The sequence below is a fragment of the Agelaius phoeniceus genome, chromosome 4 (assembly GCF_051311805.1).
Source record: "Agelaius phoeniceus isolate bAgePho1 chromosome 4, bAgePho1.hap1, whole genome shotgun sequence".
Lineage (NCBI taxonomy): Eukaryota > Metazoa > Chordata > Aves > Passeriformes > Icteridae > Agelaius > Agelaius phoeniceus.
In genome coordinates this window covers 21,331,348-21,354,597 of record NC_135268.1, presented here as the reverse complement: position 1 = coordinate 21,354,597, position 23,250 = coordinate 21,331,348, and the positions used below count along the sequence as shown (strand labels likewise).

Below are 23,250 nucleotides of genomic sequence, written 5' to 3'. Positions count from 1 at the left end.
GTAGCATTTCATTCAAGGTAAAATGCTCCATGCTTTAGTAAGGCTAACAAGTCAAAAAATTAAGTTATCTGTTGTTTCTGGAATCCAAGGAAGGTTGCTCACCTATTTTACGTTTCTTGTCGTGGCATTGTATTGAACCACTGACACCTACAGGCATAATTGCATATATTTATTCAAGAAATATCTGTGCAGCTTCCTTGTTATGAGATGAAACACCTCTGATGATAAGCAGCAAAGGTGCCTTGGACAGCCTGATTTATTGGCAAGGTACACATGAATCCAATGCAGATGGAACAGGCACCCCATTGCATGTGAAGTATTTCTCCCAATTCACCCCAACAAAACTGCAGCTAAGAAGTAAATAAAATTCTTTCGGCATAACCAGGGCTTCCCTAAGTCTGTATCATTATTCTGGTTTTGCCCTGATATAAAGAAAAAGTAGGCAACAAAACTGACCTTGATGAATCTCATGTATGGTCAATTAAAAAACCCCACAGATGCATTGCCTTTGTATCTTCCCTATAGATTTGAAATTCTTACTGCCTCCAAAAGCGGGTGCTCTGAGGATAATCACAGGGTAGTGTGATGTATTATTAAGTAAGCTGACTTATAATCTCTGCTCTTACATTTGACTATTTACTACTGCATTTACTTCATTGCATATAATAAGGAAGATATATTTGGAAAATATTCTAGAAAATATTCAGGGCCTAGGGAAAATTAGTTTCAAATTAAGGAACACTGCTTACTTCACCTAACTTTAGGCACACTGCAGCATAGAAAAGTAAGTCTATCCCTCAAGAACGTGTGTGAAAATCATAAGTAACTATTTTTAAGACAAGATTTTAAAGAATTAGTTATCTGGTCCAATAAGAATGAATCTGCCAGACTTTCCACAGAATTATGCTTTCTTATAGCACTTTTTTACTCAGTGCTAGCAAAAAAAGGGTACAAAAGTAAGCTTTCTGAATGACTCATTTTGTTCTTTGCTAACTTTGCAAAGGTTATTTAAGAAAATAGGTAAATGTGGCCAATCAGCCCAATGCCACCTGTAAGATTAAGGGATGCAAGGTTGTTCTTACTTCATCAAAAAGAAACTTAACATTTTATGAAATATTGACTGCCCCAAATCCCCAGAGTACCTGTAACACTGCTTATGAAGCCTCAGCAGTGGCTAGCCTTGAGTCAGCTTTCTCCAGCCCAGGTGAGGGAAGCAATCTATAAAAATGTACTCATTACCTCTTCTTGTCTAAAGCCAGCCTGCTTGTCTGTCTTTTATTACTTTTCCTGACATGTTCTGAGGTCATCTTTGGAGCAGCCGTCAACAAGCAAAGAGAAACAGCCCCTGCCTTGTGTCAGTGCTGCTGAAGTTATTGCCTGGCCAGAGGAGCCCATCCCTGCCTGTTCCTCCTGGCCATGGACAGGCTGTGCCTTTTCTCACTGCTCTTTTCCCTGGGTAGCAGAATGACCACCAGCCTAGACAATGGGAAACAGCTCAGGCAAGGATTTCAAACAGGTAATGCTGAGCTCTAAACTCATTTCAGTCCTGGCAACAACTTGTCTGCTGACGGCACGACAGATTTGTCTCAGTCCCCATTAAAAGCAATTTCATCACCTTTTCAATATGGCTTTGAAAAGGCTCAGGACGGAATGGAACAGCACAAGGACATCGTGGCAGCTACACATTTGGAGCCTATGCCCCCTGCAGTGGTGCTCAGTGGGGATTCCACAGGGGACTGACAGAGGTCAGCACAAAACCATCTGTAACACAATTTCTTGGCCTCCTTCTTCATGGAGGCGGATGTCAAGGCCAATGAATATCAGGGAAGTTGAGAAGGCCACTGAGATACCCAGCATTCTCTCACCCTAGCAGTTCTGTATGCACTTGTTCCTGACAACAACTTGAAGTTATTAAATTATCTGAACAAATGAATCTGGGTGAAAGTGAAAATCAGTTATAAAGAAATATGTTTTCCCCAAAATGCAGAATCCAGAAAGGTTGATTTTATAAATGAAATGTGGCTGTGAGATATGAACATGTCCTTCCTTTTTATTGATGACTTGTAAGAAAACAAGGCCTGCATACACAAGCACCGTAAGGGTGCCAAACAAGCAAAAATGGGACTAAATCTAGAGACTTTCCCTATGGAGGGGCTTGACAGCTGGCCTGCAAGCAAAGCTGAGTTAATAGAAGAAATAACAATTGATGATTTTTGAGTGTATCCATAGCAAAGAAGAAGACAAGGCCATCAGCATGGAAACAGGTTAGAAAAGATAACATGAAAATTTTTGTAAAATAGACTACGTGCATAAGTAGATGTGTGTACATGCCTTATTAAATTTCTGTAAAACTTTTGCCAATTATATTGACATTAATTGCTTTGCACCAATGAATATAATAAGTTATTGGGATGTAGTTAATGACTTAAATTCAGGCTTTGTTAAGAGTATGTAAGCTAGAGAACAAACAGAATAAAAAACTTTTTTCTTCTTGGACCCTAATCACGTGTGTCTGTCACATCCAACCTAACAGCAACATTTCCCCTCACCTATGACTGTACACACAGTTACTCCCAGGTCTCTCAATAAGGATACAGGAGAACTTCCTGCAACAATACAGTCTTCTTTTTTTCATACACAGCTGCAAAAAATGCTGGACATCAACCTCATAATAAATATGGCATCCAAATAGAGTTGTGACTTTTAAGTATATCTCCTTAGTGCCCCTAAACATGTTTTTCTCAAAATATATACTCTTGCTTCAGTATTAAAAATAAAAGGGCTGTATGGTACTTAGGATCACAAGGTAGGCACCCACCTCACAAGTAAGCAGCTAAAATTAGATGACAAATTTAGCATAATTTACATAACTGCTGGATTGTAGTTCAATGTCAGCACATTTCCACATCTGAAGTTTGAAAGATACACAGAAATAGCACAGTATTGTTTTAATACATATTTAAATAATAGCTGACAACACACTTCTCAGACAGTTTACTTCTTTTAAAAGGAATCAAAGAACCTTCTCCATGTTAAATTCATTGCCATATCATGAAAATAAATATGCTCATTCACTTGAGCTACTATTATTTTATTCCAAGGGACCACATTCCAGATGATCCCAAGTCTTGTAGACAGTTTCCATGCAGGACTGAGCATTCCTGATGATTCAGCCTTTAAAGTTTCCTCAATAGAGAAAGAAACCCTCATATTTAGATCAAGTATAAAAGATTTAAATTATATTATTTTTAATTATACACACACACACAAGTACTGCATATTTTAACATTTGGTCTACTGCAAAGTTGATGCTGTAATAAGTACCTGACTGATATTCTTTTATTTTTGCAAATATAAAAAATTGCTGAAACAATGAGAATTACTAAAGTAAAAAAAAAAAAAAGGAAAAGCAAAATAAAAAAATATTAACACCTGCCTTAGCAATTATATTAACTACAGCATACATAACATGACTGTGCAATTCCACTACAAAACACTTCAGCTTTAGTGAAATACAGAGGTGATAATTTTCCCCACTTCTTCCTACTCTAACTTGTCTCTTTCATTATTTCCAGGTTATGAGAATAAATAGAAAAGTATGAGAGAAAAAGTGCTAATCTACAGTACAAATGCCTTCACCTAAGCAAATTTATGGGATAGGATTAGATCTCTTATAAACAGACCCAGAAATAAAATAACTCATCCACACTGCCCTTTCTGTCACTAATCCTCTTTGCAAAGCGCTTTCTGCTACACAACTCAAAAAACCACTAACTCCAAAAATTAGTGGCAGAAAAATGGGGGGGAAAGCAGGAAGAGAGAATATAAAACCACCAACAATACAGAGATATTTTAAAGCTTTTGCTTTAAATATTTCTTATTATTTAGCCTTTTCCTTGAAAAGCTTTCATAGCTTCTTTGACTCTGGAGAACATCATTTCTCTTGTATACACACAGTAGCTTGCAATGCTGAAAAACCTTTCTTTAGCTGTTCCCATAGTAACCAAAACCATTCTTTGTATTTAATTGTTGCCTTTTCAAATATTATCTGTTTTTGTAGCTAGAATCAGTGTGTTCTTTTGCCATCTAAATTATGGATTCCCTGAAGTCTATCAAGCATTCATTATAAATTCAGGTTTGCTTTCATTAATTTGTAATTTAAGGCATTTACTACATTTAAGTACGTAATATTGCAATAATAACATAATTCAGGAAGAAGAATGTAGATGTAGCACAAAGCTAGGTGCATCAAACACTGTTTTGAACAGGTGAATTTTAGTAACTTCAAATATGAGGAAAAACAAGCCTTGCTAGAGCTCATATCAGAATTCCCTCTCTAAATTACTCCCTTTTTGAACTATGACTCAGCTTTGTGATTCATTTCTGTTACATATCTGGACTGAATTCCAAGCCCTGTGAACATATTCCTGGTTTTAGGTGACATCTTCAAAAAAAAAGAAGTAACTTCTGAGAGAATAAACCACAGAATAATGATTTGGCTGCTTAAGTTTTCTTAAATAATCTGGTTTCTATAAGCACTGTATTTATTCTCTGGCTTGAATCTACAGCACAGTTAAGAGAACAGCAAGTGGAGAACTTGCAGATAGTATTTGTTATGACTATTACACACCTTACTTGCATAGTTCCATTGCAAGTCCATCTGATATCAAACACTCATTTTACTGTGTATTTATTCTGACAACACCAGCACTTAGAAAGTAATACCTACTTTAGTAAGTAATAGGTAATCTTACTTCTGAACACCTTCCAGACTGTCCTTTCTCACTGATCAATAAATGTTCTTTTTTTATCCCCTCCATAAATTATCCCAGAGTTTACCGTTCCTTGGACAACAAAATGAGGAGGTTTTTATTTACCTATTTTAAAATGCTGAAGCGTACTTTGTCAGAATTGACAACAATTTATCAATATAGCAATGTTTATCTAGACCGTATCTCTGAAAATATTTATGTAGAACATCTAAATTTTTCCAGCCAAAAGTACTAATCACTTCCATTTACACAGGTCCAGGTAAAGGATACAAAAATAAGATTACAACATTAGATTAAGTTTTAAAAGGGATGACCAAGAAAGGGCCCAAAACACAGCCCTATCAATAGGGGGCTCTTGTAGGACAAAACTTGACATCACCTCACCTTTTAGTTCATCTGTTAAAAAGGAATTCTGTTTCTTCTGCTCTGCCTTTAAATTGTGTGCATGTGACCTTTTAGACTGATGCAATCAAAACATCAAGAAATGTGTTCTAAAATAAAACAATGCTTTTCATTCTTGGTTCTCATAATGTATATTCCAGCTTTCTTTGTGGCTCTGACTTGAGGTCTCTGTCCCTTTGCATCTATGGCTGCCAGGAGAGATGAGCCCTGTTAACTTTTTATGTTCTAAAGCACCAATCTGGGCACATATTAAAATTGTACATAAATATGTCAATTTTACAAAAGGACATAATAACTGGAAGTGAGGATGGAATGCTCCTGAAAAATCAGTATTGAAAAGTCTGAATAAAGGGTTGGGGATGAACTAGTAGATGACTACAAAAATTGGAGGAACATTACCGTATTTTTGGATGAATACTCTATAGGCTTTCTGCATAAACAAATGAACAAACAGACAGATAGATAAAGAGTTTTATCAAGAGTACAGTTTGTAAGCATGACTAATTAAAACATGGGGAAGTTTATCTCAATGCTACCTCACTCTTCCCCCTGCCTGTGCTTCCCTTGATTTTTCCCCGTAGCTCACTCCTATCTGTCTCCTACTTGTATTGCTCATCACAGGAACTCTTGGGTTTAGAGGGATGCACTGAACAAATAAAACAGCTGATATGGGAGGAAAAAGGGGTTGGAACCTATCATGTTTTGATGTATTATCTACTTGCTTTTGAAAATGTCACCTCACACTTACGATGAAAGTATTGGCCTCTTTTTCTTTTCCCACTTCTATTTTTTGAAGACATTTTAAAAAGCTGTGCACAAGCTGATGCTGTGGGCTGCTGTGATGAAAGATCTAAATCTGGATTATTACTAATATTAGGTGGATATAGCTGCAATACATGCTGTTACACATTTCATCAATGTAGCAGCAGAAAATATTTTTTTCATGTGCAACAAAAGCCACATACTACTCCCTTACGTAATGATTAGGAGAGGATTAAAATACCAAAACAAAACAATTGAGGTGAAATCCTACCACATCCACAAAAAACTAGTAAATGGACCTGGAAGCAAATTAAATACTTTGATCTTCAGCACAGGAAAAGAAAACAAAAAAATATTCTTTCCTCACAAATATCTTTTTTAGATGGTGGCTACTGCAGCTATTGCTGATAAAAAGCAGCTGGGCCAGTTATGTCCTCAGTATAACAGAGCTTAATCCCGCTCCTGGAGCCCAGGAGGAAAACCTTACACTTGTACTCACTTTGTAACTGTACAAATAGTTTTTGCAGCATTTGGCTCTTTTAAATTCACTAGTATTTGGTACAATATTTTGTCTTCATGGCTTAACACTACTGCAATATAATTGCAAATTTATGTCTTAATCCAACTGCACCAAAGCTGCATATGTCCTAGTGTGATGATGCACAGTCTTTTAACTTTTATTTCCTCTGCTTCTTACCACCCCGTTTCCCATCTTGCTTTTCACTGTTTTTTTAATGCTTTAGGTATTTTATACATCCCATATGGTGGCCAATGCAGCCAGTGTATTGACTGGTAAAAAACAGGAGGGTGTAGAGGAGATAAAGAAAGAACAATAGCACCACTTGTCCTTTTTTAGCTATGGTCTTCCACCTCTGCTATCAGCAAATCCATGCAAGTAAAAATAATGTATTCAATACTCACTGCAAACATAGATTTTGATAGGTTATTAAAATTACTGCTCCCAGGGCTATTCACAGATACATTGAAAATCGTACATGGTAGAGAAAGAAGAATATTGGCTCTATTTCTTTGTTACCTCCAGGAAAAAATAAATAAGAACAAAACAAACTGGAGCTAGAGGTGGGGATAAGGAGACTGTTCTTAAAATTATTACTGTCCTTCCCTAGTAACTCTTTTTCCCTCTGCAAAACAGCTAAAATCTTGCTCTTAAAAATACTAATGTTTAGATTATGCTCACTTCTGGAGTATCCATCTGCATTTAGTTGTGCTAAATAAAAAGCTAACTCCTCCTGATACCGTGTGAAACATAGCATGCAGGTATGGATATTTTTTCACATAATTCCTTCCCTCTAGGATGCAGGTAATCTCTCAACCTTAAGCGCCATGAAGCAGTCTATCTATTTATAAGCAGTATGCTGATTTAACTTACATTTGCTGCAGTGGTGTTCCTATTTGAGTCATGATAATATGACTCAAGAGTAGTGTATTTCCTAACAAAGCTAACCCTAATATAGCCACTGCAGAGGATGATGGGTTTTCAGGAATGTTCTGCAAAACACCTGGTTTAGAAACCCCTCAATAAGCCAGTAATAACACCACAACAATACCACTATTTTTCACCCATTAGATTCAAAAGACTACCTGATAATGCCTTCACTGGAATCCTACAATGAGCTGTGAAACAGCACAGCACAATAGTCCAACAGTTGCACCATGCAATTATAAATGCAAATCTACCTAGTTTTCTGTGACATCCCTCCTTTCCCCACCTTCCGATGACAGTCAGAAATAAGAATGCTGTTCTTTGTTACGCTTCAGAGAAATTATTAAATTACTGTGAAAGTGAAACAAATACATTTCTGCTATGCACTTGAACTGGTTTTTTCTAGTTTTAATCTACGATACATTTGTCTAACCAAATAAAGTACTTCTAGAATACTAGGATTGTAATGCAATCCTAGCATTACATGTATTTCCCTCATATTTTTCATTTTATGATGCTTTAATTGTTCACAAGTAATAACATAGTTGATTAATTTTTATATTTGATGTGGCAATTATGTTTTGAAATCTAATTTGTAAGAATTGAGGCTGTACCTTAATACAAAAACCACAGGCTTCTAAATTAAAAAACAAATGTTCTCCTGATCCTTCCTCCCCAGCACTCCACCCTCATCTCTTCAGCATTTAGATAATGCTACCCCAGACAGATGTTTCTGCTGCACAAAGGTAGAGACCCAAACCTGCCTTAATTTCCTTGCAAGAGGACAAAATACAGCCACTGGTCTCAAAGAGAACTTTGGTTAGAGTTTAGCAACAGCCTATGCTTTTACAGACTAGAAAGAATAATTCTGTTTCTGGAGTGGTTCCTAAGACTGAGCACTTCCACTTAAGTTAGTGAAAGCTTGAGTTAAAGAAATTTAACAAGAATATTTTCCCCAATTTTACAGCAAAATAACTTTTGTATACTTTTGAGATTTTGGATGTACAAGAAAAAGGAATGAAATGGACACAGCTAGCACTTCTCTCACTCTCCCCATTTGAGTGAAGCGGGCTTGCTCCCAAATCTTCAGTTCTCTACCTTGAAAACATCTTCCTTCAGTAAAGCTTCCCAGCAAATTCTCTTTAGGCAACACCAGGCATCAAGGTGAACAACAGGAACTAACACTGCCTTCCCAACTGATGTAGGATGTTACAAGAACTGGTTATTGAAATACAAATTTTAAAAACTCGTGTATGGTCTAACTTGACACTCAGACTGTCTAAAAAATGGCTTTTTTGAAATGGAGCATAAATCCAGTAAGGCCATTATTTTGGGGGCTCTTTTGCTGCCCCAAATTCAAGCGCCTTCATCCCTTTGAATAGGTACCTGATAAATAAAAGCTGTAGATATCCTTTAATACCTGAAAATGAGGGCACAACAATGCATATTCTGAGTATCTGTGTTGGACATGAATTTAGGCTGGATGAAAATGAAGTCTATTTTTTCTTTTAAATCCAAAGTCAATGAGTGAGTCATTTTCTGCATGCCCCACTGCAGTCCTGAGTGGCTTTGCAGTCATCCCAGCAGAGGATGGGCATGCTCTTCAGGGCTTAGGCAGCTGCCATGTAAGATAATGGAAAACTCTGGAATTTTATTAGAATAACAAACGCTGCGAGTGACTAACACTATAACTTACAACAGCAGCTCTTCAGGTGGAGGTGTCCAGAAAAAATAATTGAATTTCAATTGCCTAAGCCTGTCTCAAACATCTCTGCCTGCATTACCTATAGTAACCATCCTCTTCAAGGTTGATTGAACCAGGTAAGATGTTATTTACTTGAACTACATCTCCTTTTAGAATTGTTCCAGATATTAAAGAGTTTTGATATATATAAAAAATAATTTCTATTTCATCACACAGCAAAAATCTCAGCCCAAAATGAAAATTCAAAACTATGTCTTATAGTTCATTGTTCTAATTAAAATGTACTTGGCAAAAATATTTAGCAGTGATTACTCAAGGCCATCAGTTTAGAAGAGTTCTTGGTTGCCAAGTGTGAGACTGTCACTTTGGAATTAAGTTGGTATTTGTGGTCTGACTTGTAATTCTCAGTTATGTAAATAAAGCAGACACTTCCAGACACTACAGTACATATAGGGTAAAACTTGCACTCTGGAACCAAGCCCATCTTAAGCACCTGCCCATATATGCATGTAAGAAAGGTTTATTTTTAAATAAGCTCTATCACCAAATAGTGCAAAATTACTTAACTTGATGTATTTCTTTTGAGGAAATTTGTGGACATGAAGGAAGGACAAGCAAGTAATCTAATTAAAGCTTCCTCTATTTCAGAAACACCCAGTGAAGAATGTGATGATTCAAACAGAGAAAAGAAGGATGCAAGGGAATGCACAGATTTTCATTTAATTTACAAATTAAAAATACTTCTCAGATCTGATAAATAAATTGATCATCTTACTCCAAAGGACATTCTTTTTAGGGTGAGAGCCAATACTAGAATGACATTATGGTATCATAAAGGTATATGATTTAATGTATCTCAATGAAACAAAGGATGTTGCTGTAGGCAAAGCCATTTTCTAAATGTCACTGTGATTTGGTGACAATGTTTTTCTTATGATAACTTCAGATCTAGTTCAGAAACTGTAGTTGTAGATGCAGTTATGTTGTCCAGTGCTTGCTGCTAAAGCAGGAGAAATTTGTATTCCCAATACTGTAACTGCACTGTCCTTTGTTTGTGCAGTTCAGTGTTTCAAATCAGCTTTGGCCACACTCTGTCAATGTACATTACAGTAACTGTATTTTAACTCAAAAAATTTTATTCAAATTTTCACCATCTGGTGCTCAGAAACATCACCAGCAAAGTTGTATTATCCCTACACATTTTTATTTCCTCAATTTTCTTTCATTAATGAAGACTAGCTACACAATGACACAATGCACTCATTTTACTTTGCAGTTTCAATTATCTCAACTAGAAAATGCTGTAGTTTTCTTGATCCTCCACATTTTGATTCAAAATGAGCTCCTTAAGTACCTTGCTTAACATTCCACCCCTATATCTTTTCCTCAAGTTGAGTTCAGTCACATCAGTAATACTTTAAGGGAAATAATTGAAGCATTCACAGTTGATTGTGTATTAGAAACCAAATCTCTTCTCATAGAAAAGAGGAAGCTTTCCAAACAATGACTACACTTGGAAAAGATCACTTGCAAGGGATATAGATAAAAATCTATGTTGCACCCTCCCTCCATAGGACAACTGCCATCATACCTCTCCCTCCTGCATTATTCACCACCACACAGGAGGAAAAGACAGGCAATGAATTACAAAATATTGAAAATACTAAGTACAGTAACTGCAATTAGCTAGTGGCTCTCAAAACCCAGCTTATTCAACATTTGCAACTCATTCTCAAATTAAGCTGTACAGAACTGCTTAATCCCTTGGCTGCAAACAATTGCCTATGATATTTAAATTACATATGTAGATTGTTTTCCCATCAATCTCACCTATAAACTGATGGTTGCAGTTACTGAGAAGGAGCATGAGAACTGATGATACTCCTGTTCTATAACCAGATATAAGGTTTCTTCCATATTCACTTTGCAGTGCAATTATATTTCCTTTGCACAACTGTTACCTATAATTGATGTTACAAAATCATTCACATTTTTGCAGCAGCTGGACACAGGGAAAAAACAGAAACAACATAGTCTGGTTTATTGCTCTGTTTTTCCTCAAAGAAAGAAGAAATAAGTCACCAATTTGAGCAGCCAAGACAAGAGCCAATGTCAGGTAGTAGTTTCAACTAGTTAGCAGACAATAAAAAAAAGCGTAAATATTGTATTTTTACTATTTTCTGAAAAGTTTCCTATATCAAAGGAGACATCAGTACAGCAGAATAATTTCTTTTCCCATTATGTGCAAAAAGCAATAGAGGATGCACAAGGACACCATGACAGACAACACAGAAAATAGAAATTTTCAGTTCCCCTTCAAGTCGCTAAATAGAGCTTAAAGACTAACTAGCAAAATAGATAAAAGAATGCAAAAGGAGACCACTGACAGCATAAACACACTATTCATGTTTACTCAATTTCAAAGTATCTGCTTTAAAGAAATGAATATAAATGCTACCTCTGCTACCTGTTATCACTAAAATGTAGTGCTGGAGAGTATACTGCAATCCAGCTGATGTCTCAGGTTTTTCAGCTGGGCTGGAACCACAGCTTTGAAAGTATGGTCATTCCAGAGCAACACTGGGCATCCCTATTCTCTTCTGCATTCTCTCACCCCAAGAGTGACACATGCTTCCATAGCCCATTGTCCCAGTCATCCAGAAACTGAAACAGTACAACCATCTTTTATCTGCTTTTCCAAACAAGGGTGAAAAGCATTCCTGTTTCACACCACTGAAAGATGCCTTTTTGAAAGGACTGCCAGAGCAGACAAGAATCGTGATGTGGACACCACTGCCTGACAGCCCAGCTGCTTTAGAGACCACACTTCACATCACCACTGAGGGGCTGTAAGGATTTAAATATTGTTTGAGACAGGTAAATGTGATTTTAAGGCCACAGAGGGACTTTGCCATGAGGTAAGCACAGGATGGAGTGGCAGGGTGGCCTGGCTCCAGGCCTGGCACATCCTAGGTAATGCATCCAGACAAGGACCCTTTGGCAAACTGTGGAGGAGCATGTACACATATTGCTGGTATCACCTCAACCCCTTGTTTACACCTTAATTCAGGCAGAGGCATCTCTCAGTAACAGGATGAAAATAGAAGCATCAAAAATTACAGAGGTAATAGAAGATCACTGCTGCTTTGAGGGGAAAGAACATCTTCCCTGGGATTTATCAAAATGCAAAAAAAAAAAAAAAGAAAAAAAAAGAAAAAAAAAAAAGAAGAAAAGGAAATCCACAATAATACATAATCAGCTTGGTTTGAACTTCTTTTGAAAGGAATTAGGCAAGGCTTCAAGAGTTAAAAAAGGTTACCAGTCTTTTGATGCACCAATTATACATCTACAACTTCAAACTATGAGAAAGGAAAAAACCTCCTGAATTTTGGAATATGCTTAGTGCAGCTAATAAATCCAGACTATACATGCATCAAAATCTTCCTAGATTCCAGTCTGTACCAGTACCAAAGTCCTGGGTTAGCATCTGCACTAAACAGTGCAGTACAAAACAGCATTAGGGCTGTAACTCTCCCCCTTAGCAGCCTGTTTCCATCAGCAAGCACCCAGGCAGTCACTGTGATTTCAAGAAGCTTTGTCCTGTGTTTGATCTCACACTTAAGAACCTTGCTCAGGTAAGAACAGTTGCAAGGAACAAGTGAAACAGCTTTGGCACAGACAGAATATTGAAAAGACTCGCTACATAGGCTCATTCAGGCATTTACCAGAAAAAATCCAAGTTGATCTTAAGAGTCTGAAGAACTGTCAAATGATCAGTGACATTTAGAATCATAAAATAAAATCACTGACTTTGTTTGAGTTGGAAGGAACTTTTAAAGGCCACCTTATCCAACCCTTCTGCAATAAGCAGGGACACCTTCAGCTAGAACAGGTTGCTCAGAGACTCATCCAACACACCTTGAATGTTTCCAGGGATGGGGAATCCACAACTTCGCTGGGCAACGTGCTCCAGTGTTTCACCATCCTCATTGTAAAAGCCTCCTTCCTTAGATCCAGTCTGAATTTACCTTCTTTCAGTTTAAAAACATTGAACTCCTCCTATCATTTTTGTAGGCTCTTCATCTGTAAATCTCTCCTAAAACTCAGGAAAATATTTATGGCATGAAAAAGAACTGTCAAATTACTGTGTCTGCTTCATGACATAAAAAGATCTGTAGCTCTAAGAACACTTTAACAGCAAAGAAGATCTTTAAGTAAAAATCAAAATCAGAAATATTGACAGCAGCTGAAGTGCTAATGCAAAAACCACCTTTAAATTAGCCAGCTCAGAGGGTTCCATGTTGCCATCACTATTCTGAACTGCAGCGCAGTCATATCCAAAGAAACACATCAAATGAAGTATACAACTATAAGCTTAACTTTACATCTGATTAAAAAATGGTGTGCCTGAACTTCATACTTTTTTCATGCTCTAGTAGCATATTAATGGTTTTCCATGATTACCTATGAACATCACACAGAGGAAGAACATTGTCTGCTCCAAGCCTCGTGTGTCTGTAGACACTTCTTTTTCCACACTGCCCCTTGTAGGCTGACCTTTCAGCCCTAGAGTCTGCCCAGTGAAGCAGAAGCTAAGTTAATTCAAAGCATAACACAGCTCCCTGGGCCATGCATTCCCTCCCACGCTGCCTTGTAAGAACTTGAAATTGAAGTGAGGATTCCTCATGCCATTGCTCTGTGCCAGCAGCTCATTTATTTATATTAGAATTCAGATAGGAAGGACTAAAATTAGGACTCTGTAAGCAGAATTCACTGTTCAAAATGTTCCAATCATTTTAGCATCTGGGCACCTTTGAGAACAACTGACTGATGTATCACTATGGCAACACAAAGAGGCCTCAGTAACTTGAACTATTAAGACAGCAAGAGGTTTTTAAGGCTTGTATTTCTACAAAGCCATAGCAAAGCTAATGCAACACCCTAGACAAAGTGGAGGGCTGAGAAAACAAAATAAGGAAGAGCTCACATTTCCTGTTTGTCACCCTAACCTCACATTGACCATTGATTTTGCTGTGGAGAGGAAAGACAAAAACCACTAATGCACACTCTTCCTCTTGCCAAATCCATTCCTGGTGAATAACTGAGGTAGGAATTTTGCCCAGTGCACAAGCAACAAGTCAGCAATTACCTGGGTATCACTATGAAATTACTCCCCAATGAAATGGTTTGAGCTTCCAAGAAAAAATACAGGAGGGGGGAAAAAAATTGGTCCTTTACTCCTGCAATCCTGATAAGAACCTATCACAGACACTTAAAATCTCATTAAGATTTGCTACTACCACTTCTGGCACCATTTGCTGCTTACCAAAAAAAAAAATACATTAGGCAAATACATTATTTAAAGCCACTAAACAGTTTCTTTCTAAAACAAAATAACATCATTAATCAAATATTATACAAGTAGCATTAAAAGCTTTTTCTTTTCTTTCCCTGCCCAGTCTTCACAGCTTCTCGTGTCCTGAATGTCTTGGACATAATTTTACCATGCCATACAAGAGAACTATTTTTAGCTATTTGTAACTGTTTAACATTTTATTATCATTAATATGCATTTTATCTGGTTTGGATCACAGGCTTTCTTATGTAGCTTTAGAAAGCATTAGTTATTCTAAACATACTCTGTCCCTGTAGGGCCTGAAGGCAGCATCTCCTCCCTACAGGAACACGATGGCTGGCTACTGCTCAGCCCTCTGCGATACACACAATTTTTAAACATGCAAGTCAAAACTATATAGGTACACAAAGATAAGTATAAAAATCAAAGCATCCAGGTTGTTTTCCACATGAATTGAGTATAATCCACACATGCAGAGCAGCTCACACGTGGAGTCTGCAATCCAGTCAATGGAATTCAACAAACGCCAAGGGCACATTTGCACTGGAGACAGATGACACTTCAACACAGGAATTAGGATCTGTTTTGCTTCTATGCAAAACAGATATGAAGAAAGCTATCTGCATGTAGAAAGCACATGGTGAAGTGCAAGATCAGTATGCTGATATTTCATTCATAATGCTGGGAATTTTCCTGAAGCTGCATGCTTTCACCTCCCTACAATTACTTTGAAGGTTTCTACAAAATTTACCAAATTCCAGTTGCAAACTTTTTCCAGTAAGATGTTTCTGTTTCATTTCAAATATACTTGTCAGAAATGTTGGCTTAAAGACAGTTATGCACTGATACAGTTTCATACAGAAAAGTTCAAACACACTTAATCTGGTTAGGCACAATCTTGTTCCTCATTGAAAGAATTCCAGGTCAGTTTTTTAAACATTAGTATTGGAAGAGTAGCAGAGGTTAGAGCATGTTTCTGAGACCTATGAGTGCTTAGGAAAAGTTATGTCGGTGTTCTTAGAAGACAACACTAATCAGGTTTAAAAAAAAAAAAAACAAAAACCCAAACATACCAAAAAAATCTGGGAGGCAGCTTCATTCAGCACATGCTAAACAGATAGCAGAGTTTCTTACTTTGAATTCATACGAGAATCTCATCACATGAAATGAAAAAGCCAAGCAAACAAGAGTGCAGGTTTCCCTTTTAGTGGAGACAAAAAAAAAAACTTCTATGCTGCTTTGAGCTAACCAGAAAGATTATTCTGGATTTCAGCACAGTATTTTAAAGTCCATTGCCTTTCTAATCTCTTGGTATTCAGAGAACCACACAACAGAAGCACTACAACAATTAGATGCCCACAGCATTTCAAACATAAGGCCCTTGCAGTAATACCCAGACAGTAGGTAACATACTGTGTTAAATTTTAAATACAGGTAGTCTAGATGAAACAGGTTTATCTCCACATGGAAAAAGATAGCACAGCCAGGTACAGATTTAAGTCATGGATCTGTAGCAAGATCACAACCCATCTAATCTACTCTAATCCACCAGTAGTGTTTTGGATGTTTCAGGGATTTTGGGGATGTGGGGGGATGTTTTAATTTTCTTACAGTAATAGGCATGCAAGCCAGGACTCCACAGCCAATTTTAAAGCTAAAATTGTGCATAACAAGAGAAGCAGAAAACTAAACATAAATGAACAAGAATGATGTTATCCATTGTCATATTTTTAATACCCTCCACACTTGAAAAGGCACAGACCTCAAGTTTGTGTTGTGATAAAGCCTTACAATTGTGTTTTCTTGCTTTTCATGAAAACGAAATTATTTTTATTCTCCAAGGACTCAGTCATTAAGAAATAACCATCCTGCCTGGTATTGCAAGGCAAATATTACTGCACACTCTGATTTTCATCTAATGCAAGATACCAAAATACATTGCAATTAAGTGAACAAAATTTCCCTAGAAGAATGCACTACCACACTTTTGAAGATGCCACTTGTGCAAAAGAGGTAAAATGGTCACTGGAAAATACTGAAATAATGCCAATGAGCTGAGCATATACAAATCACATTCTTTATAAAAATCAACTACTTGCAAAAATGAAAGGACTATTTAAACAAAAAGAATCACCTTATCAAACCTGTTTAGAAGTCAGTTTCTCAGCATATAAAGGCCCATTCCCTCTATATATGTCATTACCAAAAGTCTTGGGAAAAAAATGTAGGCTAATGAACAAGAGCAGCAGCTTAGCCTCAGGGCAGTTTCTACTTTTGGAAACACCTATGAAAGCCCAGATGAAAGAGAAAGGAGGGTACATATGCATATCCATGAGAAGGAATCTGGCCTGGTGTTTAAATTGCACTTGTAAAAGATCATGTTATTTGAATAACTCACTGTTTGGACACATCAGGCATTATCATCTGTTCTTTTTTCCTTGTATCCACTGTGGTCTCTAGAGGGGTGAGTACTACAGCAGCACATGACACTATTGACTGGTATGAGTCTTCTCGGCACACTGCAAAGATAAAAAGTATCAGTGTTAAACAGTAAACTCAGTTTGCACTTGAAAGGAAAAGAAAAAAGGAAAAAAAAAGGAAAAAAATCTATTCATACTATGATAAACACAAATGCAAAAAATTAATTGGGTTTCACTGTGATCACATGCAATGAAAATGCCATTATTTTTCATGTTTCCTAATGTGCTTACTTTGCACATTTTTTGCCATTGACTGATCATTCACTGAGTTTTACCTAGCACAAGATCTGCTTTAGCTCATTGGAGTGTCTGAGTCCTAAAAGGACTTCTATTTCATAAATGACATCAGAGTATGATTCACTTCTTAGTTATTTTTCATCACAAACTGAAAATAAGGGTGAAAATAATGAGTGGTTTCCAGGCAAACCTCCCACCTTCAAAAATTTTAGACTGTGTAAAGAAATAGATTGAAGAAAATCTAATTAGTGATTTACTTTTCACTTTTAACTGTTGTGACTCATTTTATTCCAAAAAGGCCAAATCGAAATGGTCTAGAAGTGATGATATCTGATGTATTGACTCATGACTTCTTTTAATAAAAACTGTATCTGTATTACTGTGCTGAATGTTACAACTTAGACAGTATTTAGAGCTAGCACAATGATCACACACTTGAGCTGAGCATTTGGCTCAATTAGAACCAATAAATGAATATCCAAAAGTTTCCAACCTCTGAAGAGACAATTATATCTATTACAATTCACAAATATTATTAAATTCTACATTTCAAGTGTCACTAGTAATGCAGCTTTTAGCAGTGACCACTCACTACTGATTTTGAAGCTATAAATTTCCTTTACAGCCAAGGCATGAAACAAATGAAAGCTGGAATTAAGAGTTGGTTTCATTGAACAAAGGATAACAGCTTCTTATCTTACTTTTGGTACTTTAATGCGTTATATACAAGCAAGAAGAAATGTGGGGGCCTATGTTTAAACAGAAAGACACACAGTATTTTATAACATACAGAACACTTTCCTAAAGAGTGAACACATGCCCACAGAGCCAATAATATAGCCTGTAAAACCAGAATGACTGTGGCAAATCCTGAGCAATTCAAAACCAGAAAGAACACATTTCACAAGTACATGGATTTATGCAAGATTGGTACAGCTGGGAACCTTGAACTGTGACATGGATTTATTATTATTCCATTCTCCACAATCATGTGCCTCCTTACTGCCCACGGACAACACACCTTTGGTATAGCCTATGCTCCCCTTACAAAAGAAGCAAAACTGGAGTAAAACTTCACCCATCTTGACCTGACTAGGTCAAGAACAGCTAACTGTGCCATTTTACCCCGAGGGCACAAATTACCTGCAGCCTGAACTCAGTACACGCCAACAGGACACACAGGTGCTCCACAAACACCCTGAGAAACACTAACAGGAACAGGTCAGGCCAGGGCTGGGTATTCCTACCAAGGTTTTTTTTTTGCTTCCTGTGCAGTTCTGAGCCATTCAGCAAGCAGCACAATTGGCTGGAGCACAGGCAGCTCTGCCAGGAAGGAAACCTCTTGGGGAGTGCTTGTAATTCCATTTAATTTATCTGATGTTGTCCAGCATTGTTTATGTTTGTGTTTTAAATGTTAATGTGCACACTGTGATAAGTGACTAAGCCACCTAAGATGCCCACTATCTTACCTTAGCTTCCTTTTTTCTTTGGAACCAGCATTACTCAATACTTTGTCACCATCATAGACACACATCTCCAAAAGACAGTCATACACAAAGAGAATTTGCTACATTGACTGCAGGCATGCAAGTAGGATTTCTGTTATAGCTTGATGCACAACAGATTAAACTAATGCAAAATACATTGAACTAAAGAGACAGCATAAGAAAACATGGAATTTTTGGTGATTTTACATCCTACTATATTATGTATGACCAGCAGACCATCTACTAGCATGATTCTGCTTGGTAGGCACCAATTTACAAAACAGTATTTTCTCATTACAACCAGCAACTGAGTATGTGTAAAAAAGAACATGAATGTCTCTCTGTCTCTATTTACAGTCAAAGAATTGCCAAAAAATAGGCTCGTCATATTGCACCAGTGATATTCAGTACCTGAATTTTAACCAGAAATGCTGATAAAACAGAGCATAAAGGATGAAGCAAATACACATTTTTCTTCAGAAGACCTGTATTACTACTAGAGTATCAAGTTATTACTTTAGAACTCATAAAAGGTCTGGTGAAAAGCATCACAGGGGCGGGTTTGCTTAGATCAGGCACTGTCCATCAGAGCAGTTACAAAAAAAGATAAAAGAGGGAATCATGAGTAACAAAGAAGACACTGCAAGTTTCCTACTCTTCACAGAAATTTCATGAATGAATAAAACTGTGAAATTGCTTTTGTTTAATAATTAATGCTATACATGAGTTGTATAATCCCCTAATTTACAGCTGAAGACAAACCCTGTGGTCATCCAGCGATTGCAGCTCATGGAATGTATTATCCCCCCATTCTAGACAGCAATATTCTTTGGTCTCACTTTTGAAAATCACTACAATTCCTCCTTTTTATCTCAGCTCTCTGTGCACAGTCCTAAGTCATTATAAGACAGTATAATTAACTAAAATGTCATGAAGTAGTGATGGCACAGCAGCAAGTAATTTTCACCTACTGGAGTGTAAGCTCTTACTATCTGTTCCTAACTTGCATTAAAATAATGAGAACATGCTTGAATGTGGACTCCCAACTTTAACACTGACAGGGATGGACACTTTTACTTAAGACTTTTTGCATTTTACATTTCAAACTCAACTCTTAAGCATAGCTTAATTTCTACAACTTCATTTTTTAATCTACAAGTGGCTTATGTTACCCCAAAAAAGACCATTCATGATGTCTACACACTCCACTCTTTATGAATTGAAATCTGTTCAATCCCCAAAATATCACAAACATCAGAAAAACCATTACTCTAAAGTATCGCTCCTTTTAATCATAAATCCTCTCACATGTCAAACTTGTTCCTTAACATCCGTCAAGAATTTAAAAATTTAGCCTTCCCACATGAATTGGTAAGGAAAGCAGAATTTTCACTCATCTGAGTTAGTGCTTGGCAAAGTCATCCATGTAATCAGCTGTCTCAGCCTACTATATTATTCCTGATGCAGAATGGTGTAAAAAACCGTACAAGTTATCAACAAGGGGAAAACTCAGCCATCTTTGATTACCTGTAGCAGTCTCTTCAAGAAACTAACATTTAGCATCTAAGAATGTTTTATATACTGAGTATCTTCAGGAAAAAAAAAAGCAATTTGCATGCAAGTGAGATGGTATTTTTCAGTCCTTTATTCGCAACTCAACCATTACACGAACAAGCTAATAATTGTAGTGAAACAACACAACCAGAGGAATATCTATGTGTTATCATTATAGAAACATATTTTTCTTAGTGAAACATAAGACACTGCCTACAAATTACAAGTCATGCAAAGGAGTACTCGACAGAAAGGGAAAACAAACAGTCTTAACTTCACAGACTACTATTATAAAAGATCTGTACTACGTTTGAAGCTGCACGGTTTCTCCCCAGATCCTTCGGTGTAATGATGCATGCAGCTTGTTTTCTTCCATCGCCAAGTGTTTTAAAAGTACCCCATATATTTATCACTAGGAGTGCTGGCTTGGATTTACCCTAGCTGGTTTAGGCAGTCCCAGAACATCATTCACTAGTAAACAGATTTTTACATCTGGAGAAGAAAAACATTAGTTTTTTTTGTTTTTTTCTTTGTTGTTTCTTTCAAGAACAATGAGAATGACTAATTAAACATTTTTCTTCTAATTTGAACCAACCAGTGAAAAATTTTTAATTCCCTAAATAGTAGGACAGTAGGAAGCCTTCAACAGCTACTGAACAGAATGTGTTTCTCCAGAGAATCAAAAGATTTTTAAGCTCTAGGGATGTCATTTACATCATCTATTTCAAACACTTAATTGTACACACTTCCCCCCCCACCTTTTTTTTTTTTTTTAATTGAGGAGAAAGAAAATCTGGTTATCACTGCTTGCTATCAAAAAAAGTCTCCCTTGACACAAGATGCAGGATGAAATTAGCAGCAAGTACTACCTGCTTAGAGAAAACAGAAGGGAGATGTTCATATGCAGTGTGCAGTGAAGCATAAGGGAATCATGACACAGGGACACCAAAACAGTGAAGTATTTCTGGATTTCAGAAATCTGGGCACTTATCCTGACAATCTAAAGTATTTACATTTATGCCTATGAAATTTAAAATTATCAGCTCTCATCATTCAAGAGACAGATCCAGTCTGGAAACAGACACTGTTTTATACCAAAAATCCTTCTGCTTTGGTAAAAAACTAGGCAAGCAGCCAGGAGCATGGAAAGCACTAAATGCTTTACCCTGAAAGATCAGTCAGTGGCCATTGTAGGAGATGGTGGACTAGAGCATGAGGGAGCAATATCTGGATGCCAAGTATCCAATCCCACATCCCTTTTACTACCAAAAGCCAGACATTATGTTTTAATAACTCTGGAACACCAACTCTCATGGCAGGCACTGAGAACGTTTGGTACATGGTTTCCTAAATACCTCTCTGCCATGAAAAGGCTCAGGAGATGAGTCACCCTCTGAGGTACTCTGAGCAAAGGACAAGAGCTGCAAAATATGTAACCCCTATACAGGTTCCTCAGACAAAGGGAAATTCAGGACAAAGGACTGTTACACTTAAAGCAGAGCTTTTGCTAAAACAAACAAGCTAACTAAACCCAAACCGCAAACACACCAACCAACCAAAAAGAAAGAGTGGATACACTTTAAATTTATTCAGTATATGAGAACAAGTGAAGAGCTGAGGAAAGAAAAAAAAAAACATCTACAACATGCAACAGAAGTTATTTTGCCAGGAAAGGTGCTGACATTAGAAATAGCATATAAGAGAGGATCTTTAATTCTGGTATGTCCAGGAAGAACTGTGACTAACCACCATGTTAATCCATTCCTGACTGCATAAATATGGCCTCTGATAGTCCTAGGTCACTCAGAGGGCTCAGAAAAAAAACAATATTCTGATTTGTCTCTCCATCAACCCCAAACATACCTGCATTAAACACTTCAGCAAAACCAAGTGTATGAATTCAGTTCTATACCCTCTTTCTCAGCCCCAGAAACACAATAAAGTCTTTTACTACTTTGTTATTAAACCCTAAAGCCCAAGGAGACTTTCAGTCTCTTTAAAAGAACACAAAAGGTCAAGGTACTTTATGTGAAAGCTATTTTTGCCCATCTACTTATATTAGAAAAAGCTCAGTATTAAAAATAATAATAAAAAAGCTTCATTTTCCTGCTGCTTGATCCTAGATTTGATGATGGTCTTTGGAGAAAAAAGGAAACTAAATGAATCTCTATTTTTATTAGTTCAACAGTTTTTCTAGAGCCCCTTGTTCCCTAGAAACAGCTACATTTCACAATATTGGCCAAGTGAATACTTAAGAGAATGAGTGTATATGCTCACAGTCCCCAAAGGGTTTGCTGTAATAATTTTACAATAAAACCACAGGCCTGGTTCTTAAATACAACATAGTCACAATCAGAAATTTTGTAATAACAACAATTACAGGCCCATTATAGGCAAGCGAATTACTTTCTATCAGGTTCTTATGGCTCATGGCTCTTTTACACAAAGGCTGCACACACATATCTGCTTTGTGCTACACACAAACATGAAGGGTACAAAATGCAGCATTAAGCAGGAGTCAGGGAATTCCTCTTACACACCAGCAGTTCTGCAGTGATGATCTGCACCCATGGATTATCTCCTACCTCTGTCCTAAATTTATTTGTTGTCACAAGCCACTGTGGTAACACAGTAAGAACCACAAGTAAAATTTGGGTCAGGCGACTTTTACCCCATGCATAAGAAATTAAACTCTAATTTTTCAATGCTCATGCATGATGGAATGCTGAATGAAAGGGTATGCCCTCATCACCTGAGGACCAGCCCTACAGACATGGTAAGTGATGGAAACACCAACTCCTAAAATAATCAGATAGGTAATGACAAAACTGATGACCCACATCTTGCATATTTTCTGTTAACTCCACTCTATTGAGAGAACCACTGCAGTGTGGTTTCTCCTGAGGCAGAAAGATGCCACAGGGTAGCACCTTAACTCCTGACAGTCTTCTCAAGCAGCCTCCCACAGCTTACAGTGACTGGCAGACTCTTCTACAAAGTGGTTGTGCCTGTATTTACCATTCCCTCAGGGATTTTATGGATTTGTTCAGT

The 23,250-nt window shown here is 37.1% G+C and overlaps 1 protein-coding gene across 6 annotated transcripts in view; it reads right to left on the bottom strand.

The window, feature by feature from the left end:
* Positions 1–23,250, bottom strand: part of CCSER1 (coiled-coil serine rich protein 1) — a 613,616-nt gene that overhangs the window by 440,643 nt on the left and 149,723 nt on the right. For all 6 annotated transcript variants that reach the window (XM_077177070.1, XM_054633357.2, XM_077177071.1 and 3 more), the window contains exon 5: positions 16,840–16,960. In XM_077177070.1, coding sequence (XP_077033185.1) covers positions 16,840–16,960 — 121 coding nt within the window. The remainder of the gene's footprint in view (positions 1–16,839; positions 16,961–23,250) is intronic.